The sequence below is a fragment of the Triticum aestivum genome, chromosome 2A, assembly GCF_018294505.1.
Source record: "Triticum aestivum cultivar Chinese Spring chromosome 2A, IWGSC CS RefSeq v2.1, whole genome shotgun sequence".
Lineage (NCBI taxonomy): Eukaryota > Viridiplantae > Streptophyta > Magnoliopsida > Poales > Poaceae > Triticum > Triticum aestivum.
Window position 1 is genome coordinate 13240507 of NC_057797.1, and position 6290 is coordinate 13246796.

The 6290-nt window shown below is 42.0% G+C and overlaps 1 protein-coding gene across 1 annotated transcript; it reads left to right on the top strand.

Moving 5' to 3' along the window:
- The first annotated feature begins 1052 nt into the window (after positions 1 to 1052).
- LOC123184259 (indole-2-monooxygenase) lies at positions 1053 to 4555 on the top strand. Its single transcript, XM_044596407.1, has 3 exons — positions 1053 to 1558; positions 3368 to 3796; positions 3878 to 4555. Exons 1-3 carry the CDS (start codon positions 1061 to 1063, stop codon positions 4499 to 4501), a joined length of 1551 nt encoding a protein of 516 aa, XP_044452342.1. The 5' UTR covers positions 1053 to 1060; the 3' UTR covers positions 4502 to 4555.
- The last annotated feature ends 1735 nt before the right edge of the window (positions 4556 to 6290 follow it).

The following is a 6290-nucleotide window of genomic DNA, read 5'->3' on the forward strand; positions in this document are numbered from 1 at the left end:
AGATCAAAAGTTTCTCGCAAATTTTTTTTGTGGGCCAACTCCGGATTTTTGCTGAAGGACAGATTGGTAATTCTTTGTTATGGGTTTAGTCATCTATTCGTTTTTATCCTAATGATTCAATCAAATTAATTAAGTGATGCAAGGCTCCATCTCTTCGATGCGGGCGTTGTCCCGTCCTCCGCCATCCCGACGCCGCTTACCAGCCTCAGATAGCCAGCCGTAAGAACATTGACCAGACTAGTAGGAGCAGTGAAGGAATTGGTGTTTCTATTGATGTGTGTAATTTTTCTTGTGGTTTTCTTTCTATTAGTTCTCTTAGCAAAAAAAACTAGTGAAGTATGTGACCAAAATATTATTTAATAAAATAATTGAGTAGTGAAGTTTAATACGATGCCTAAAAACATAACCCTTTTTAAGGAGCAAATATACTTCTCTAAAGGCTAGGAGATGGTTTGATCATCTAAATTATAAAGGATCAGTTAGAGATGGATTTAGTTGTACCCGGCAGATCTTCACGACTTGTAAACCTCTCCATTTAATTTACCTATGGTTTTGATCAGAGTATAAACATATGACATGATCTGAGACAAAGGGTTCGACGCTTCCGAAAATAAACGTAAGTAATTCATTTATAACTGCCAACGGGGCGGCGTATTTGCGATGGAATCGCTGGTGATTACAACTCCATGTTTTGCCTGCCGGAACAGACCATGAATAACAACCTGTGCATTCGTTATTGCCTGAAGAAAAAAGACCTATCGAGTCTACCAAATAACGGGTTGCAGTTGTCTTGCCCATGATGTTGGTATTTTTCACATTTTTTCTGAGGGGGGGGGGGGGGGCAAAAAGTTCATAAAACACCTAACCAAGAGTCAAAGACTGCCTTGTCTGTTTCTTAGGAATGAAAGCTACGTTTCCCCTAACTAACTGCTACTAGTTGAGTGCACCACAGAGCTTAATTCTGTCGTTTTACTCTGCCTGGCTAGCTTATAAGCAACTGATCGAGCTTGTGATGTTAAACTAAGCTGGTTGAGAAGAACAATTTCGCCGGCAGAGCTCCATGGCAGGTCTCCTCATGCTAGAGATGCTTCCACTGCCATGGTTTCTGTTCCTCTTCCCGCTCTTCCTCTTGTTTGTGAATTATTGGTTCACTATGACTGGTAAGACAGGAAGAAGGCAGCAGCACGAAAACCGCCACCAGCCTTCTCCACCGGGACTGCCCATCATTGGGCACCTGCACCTCCTCGGCTCCCTCCCGCACGTCTCCCTCCGCAGCCTCGCCAAGAAGCATGGTCCTGACGTCATGTTCCTCCGTCTTGGAGCCGTGCCGACACTTGTTGTGTCATCCCCGCGTGCCGCAAAGGCGGTTCTGCGCACGCACGACCATGTCTTCGCCTCGCGGCCCCGCTCCATGGTCTCGGAAACCCTCATGTATGGCTCGTCCGACATCGCCTTTGCACCATATGACGAGCACTGGCGCCAGGCGAGGAAGCTCGTCACCACTCACATGTTGAGTTTAAAAAAGGTGCAATCTTCCCGCAACGCCGCCATGGAGGAGGTAATTTTAATGATCTCGCAGTTTTCACGTGGTGCTTGGTCGAAATATGAATATCTTTGTCTGCACACCTGAAACTATAATTGTGAATGTTACTGCAAGTTTCTTTTTATAACCCTCTCTCTCTCTGTCTCTCTCTCTCTCCCAAATTATTTGTGCTGATTTTGTTCTAAGTCAAACTCATCTAAAGGGAAATGTGCTAATAAACTCATCTAAAGGGAAATGTGCTAATATATGACCTCATCTAAAGGGAAATGTGCTAATATCTGCAACATATAGTATGGAAATACGTTTGATGATCAATCTAGTTTAGCGCTGTAGATGTTCATATATTTTTATAGACTTTGTTAAACTTTAAAATGTTGGACTTTGGACAAATCTAGAATATGAGTGAAGCATGTTCGTCGAAATGCTTGGGAATGCGATGTTCAAAATGATTTCAGACAACTTGTAAGTAGAAAGTCTAGTTTTATTGCTAGCCGTCCATTGGTTGCTAGCCGTCCATAGTGTAGAACACATTTCTTCTGAATAGTTGTTGACAGCACGATGTGTGGAGGGCCAGTGGAGAATTGGCACGGGGTGGCGGATATGTTTCTTTTGCCTTTTTGAAAAAGAAGTGATGGTGAGGGGTTGAGGGGGGTACTTAAGCCGGTAGCGCATGGATGGATCACTTATATAGGTGTTTTTTCTTTCATTGCAATGGAGAATTTCCTCGGAGGAGACATGAGACCATGTTTTATGTATTTTATAATTGAGATACTCCTAGGTTTTGAGATGCAATAATACAAGTTAACCTTTTCTCATCGAGTTTGGATTGCTTACCACGAGTGTCATGTTCTAATACAAGTTAACTTTTGAATAGACAGTCCAGTTTTCCTGTTAACCTTCTCCAATTCCCCGATGTAATAACACAAGTTAACTTGTGAATAGACAGTCTAGTTTTCATGCAATACATCTCCAAGTCCCCAAAAACACAAGGTTAATTTCCCCCGTGAGGTTCCTCCACGGAGGGTGAGTCGAGGCTTAAGATCAGTTTGAAAGGCGTAGTTGATAGACAACAAGTCATTATTCTTGTACTACCCCTTGTTCTTACGAAGGGGCGGAGGAGACTTCCGTGTTACAATACAGGAAAATCCCTCCAAAATTGTAGTTTACAACACAAAAGCTATCAATATTTTAAATCAGTTGATGAGATTACAAGGGCCAGTGGGAGAGACCGCACGAGGGGGTGAATAGTCATTTTTTTAACATAGGGTAGGGGAGCGTGTTCTCACCAAAACTACCATAGTTTAGGGGCAAAGCACAAGAGCTGGTGAAGTGGTACACTACAAGGAGGTTCTAGGAATAGGCAATGTTGGATGACAAAATGGCCACTATGACAACAAAGGTGGTTCTTTGTGAAATAGGGAGAATAAAGGTCATGGCTTTACAAATCCATCAAGGAGAACCTCATCCTACTCAACAGTGGCGACAATCTAGAAAAGAGGTTAGGGCCTACAAGATGGTCTTCTAAATAAATCCATGGATAGACAACATCCACTAATTAGGAGATTATACATTTCTAAAAAAATGGTAGTGAGATATTTTTTGTTAATCAGTGTTTTACCACCACATATCTCCCAATTTCTTAAATTGTTTTCTACTGACGAAACTCGTTGGTAATTTTGTTGTCAAAAACTTATCCTTATTGTTATAACAATTTTTACTACACTACATCACAAATGAAATTAAAAAATTGACTGCCATGTGCCCTCCCCTAATAATGTCATAAATGTTAGCTAGTCTCATACTTTAAGATGCATGTCATCATAGGTGAACATGGTGATGACCAAGATTAACGAGGCCGCTGCAGGAGGTGTTGTAGTGGACATGAGTAGGCTTCTGAAGTCATTCACGTATGATATGGCATGTCGGATCGTGTTGGGAGAGTCCTTCCGGAAAGAAGGACAGAGCAAGCTACTTCGAGACCTCATAGACGATACCTCACGAATATTAGGAGGTTTCAACTTGGAGGAGTACTTCCCAACATTGGCAAGAGTTGGAGTGCTTAAGAGTCTGGTTTGTGCAAAGGCTGAGAGAGTGAGGCGTAGATGGGCCTATTTGCTGGATAAGTTGATCGATGAACGTGTGAGCATGGACAAGTCAACAGTTGATAACAAGGATGGAGATTTCATAGATATTTTGTTGTCTGTTCAGCATGAGTATGGTCTCACAAGAGAGCGAATGAAAGCTCTCCTAACAGTAAGTACAAATGATACCTACCAAATTATATATGTTGATTTATGTATATCTGATAGTGACCTAATTAATTAATATCCACAGGATGTATTTTTCGGTTCAACAGACACGTTATCTAACACTCTCGAATTCACCTTGGCCGAGTTGATGAGGAAGCCATGCCTATTGGGGAAGCTACAAGATGAAGTGAGGAGTATCGTACCCCGTGGACAAGAAAGTATAACCGAAACCGACATAAACAAGATGGCGTACTTAAGAGCAGTCATGAAGGAGTCACTCCGGGTGTATCCTGTTGCGCCTATCCTTGCTCCACACCTTGCCATGGCTGACTGCAACATTGATGGGTATATGGTTGCTGCTGGCACACATGTCTTAGTCAATGTATGGGCCATTGGCAGGGACTCCAGCTCTTGGGGGGATGCAGAAGAGTTCATACCTGAAAGATTTATATATGAAGATAGTGATGTGGATGTCAATTTCAAGGGGAATGATTTCCAGTTCTTGCCATTTGGGTCAGGACGAAGGATGTGCCCTGGCATAAACCTCGCGACTGCCAATTTTGAGCTTATGTTGGCAAACCTCATGTACCATTTTGAATGGGAATTGCCTCCAGGGATTGAGACGAAAGACATTAATATGACAGTGGTCTTTGGGCTAACCGTGCGGCGGAAGGAGAAGCTACTATTAATTCCAAAATCATACAAGTAGATGCTAGAATAAAATATAAGTTGAATATTTTGTGTTATTGTTATATTGTTGCAAATAAAGAAAGGGGAATTCCTACTTGTTGGAAATCAGTTTAGAAAGATTTTAGCGGTGGTTGATCTTGAGCCCAAAAAATTCCAAGAAGGCCTAGAGAATCTAGTTAACTCTGTGAGCTTGATCAGCAATGCCAAACAGCCCTCCCTCCCCTATTCCCCATGTGACTCATGGGGGTGTAGGAGGCAACCTCATTCGAAGGCCTCCAAACACGTTTTCTGCAACCAAAGTGAATAGGTGTGGGGAAATAGCCCCCCCCCCCCCCACACACACACAAAACTTGTGCTTGACCATACGGAACGATAGTGTGTGTACCCATCTAATCTAATTAGCTTGGAATTTCTTATGCCATAAGATCTCTGCCAGACAAGAACCGAGTGCAGCTTAGTTCTTCTGGTCCTTTGTGGTGGAACCATCCCACACAGTGTGTTCAAGTGCTCACACTTTCCTAGATTTATTCCAGACGTTCAATAGAAGTTCATTTAGTGGAAGATATCGTTCCCCTCTACTAAAACAGAATCGTTAAATAAACCATGGGCAAATAGTGGGGGTGGAGAGGACAACAAATTTCAGAAATAGTTTGTACCATTGCAAACCAATACCATTATATCCTTACTTCTGGAGTGACAATGTCCAACATTGTGAAAGAACGGGAGATTTTCGCTAGCTCCAAGTTGTACCAATTTAATCATCTTTGCCCTCCGCGCCTACATCAAATATAGCCAAGAGAGACTAAATGATATTTTTTTTCCAAAATGTTTTTGTGGTGAACAAACTCAGTATTGGAAAGAAGCATGTGCTCTTCTTGTGAGTTGAGAAAGTAGAGCAGCTTATTATTATTTGAGAGAAGCGTGGACAAATCCTTTTTGCTTCAAAACCAACTTCTAACTGCCGCACACAACCTTTTGAGCTTGAAGTTGAACATCGTATTGGCATGTGTGTTTCCCTCATGCAATGCCTCCATGAGAAACAAAAAGAAACCAGTATTATGGAATGTCATGTTATCTCCCTGCCATAAATCTATTTGTAGGTTGCCCTTGTGTATGTTCCAAATCCCACAACAAATGCTATAACCGGCGATCCAGCGAGTCGATGAGTAACATGCGGGATTGAATGTCAAATGTATTTTTAAAAAGAATGCCAAAGTTAATTTACTGGAACCGCACTGTTATGATCATTAATGTTATATTATCCGTATATGTCATGTGTAAAATGGTATGAGGATAAAATGAACAAAATCAAGAAGTTGTGAAGCTCTTTTCTTTGGCCGGAGGAGGGAGACGCATTGGAGTATGATATTAGAGTGTGGTTTTTTGTAGCCCGAGCTCCATGGCACCTTCTATCATGTCCATCCATCTTCCCTCGAGATTTGAGCCATTCCCTGCTATAGTGTATTTGTCTTGTAGTAATTAGCAGGGACGAACAGTGTATGTTTGTCAACTTCTGAGTTGCTGCGAGAGAAAAGGTGGGCCTGCCACTGTTTGACATGAGGTTGCATGCGTCTGACTCTCTGTCCGAGACTCTCTCATTTGTGTCACATCATGCATGCAACACTTCTCTCTCCATTTCTTTATTCTCTGGCAGTGAACAGTACAACCAAAGCATACACAGTTGCATGCAACCTTCTCTCCATTTCTTTATTCTCTTTCTATCAACCCGTGCATGCAACTCTTTCTTCAAAAAATGTTCTGATTTTTTTAAGCAGCGCAACTCTCTCCCTCTCTTTAACTATTGCATG

Bases quoted from the DNA above. Each gene is read 5' to 3' on its own strand.
- LOC123184259 (XM_044596407.1), top strand. From the start codon at position 1,061: ATGGCAGGTCTCCTCATGCTAGAGATGCTTCCACTGCCATGGTTTCTG. The intron at 1,559-3,367 runs GTAATTTTAATG...ATGTCATCATAG, and splicing joins GCAACGCCGCCATGGAGGAG to GTGAACATGGTGATGACCAA. The intron at 3,797-3,877 runs GTAAGTACAAAT...TAATATCCACAG, and splicing joins GAATGAAAGCTCTCCTAACA to GATGTATTTTTCGGTTCAAC.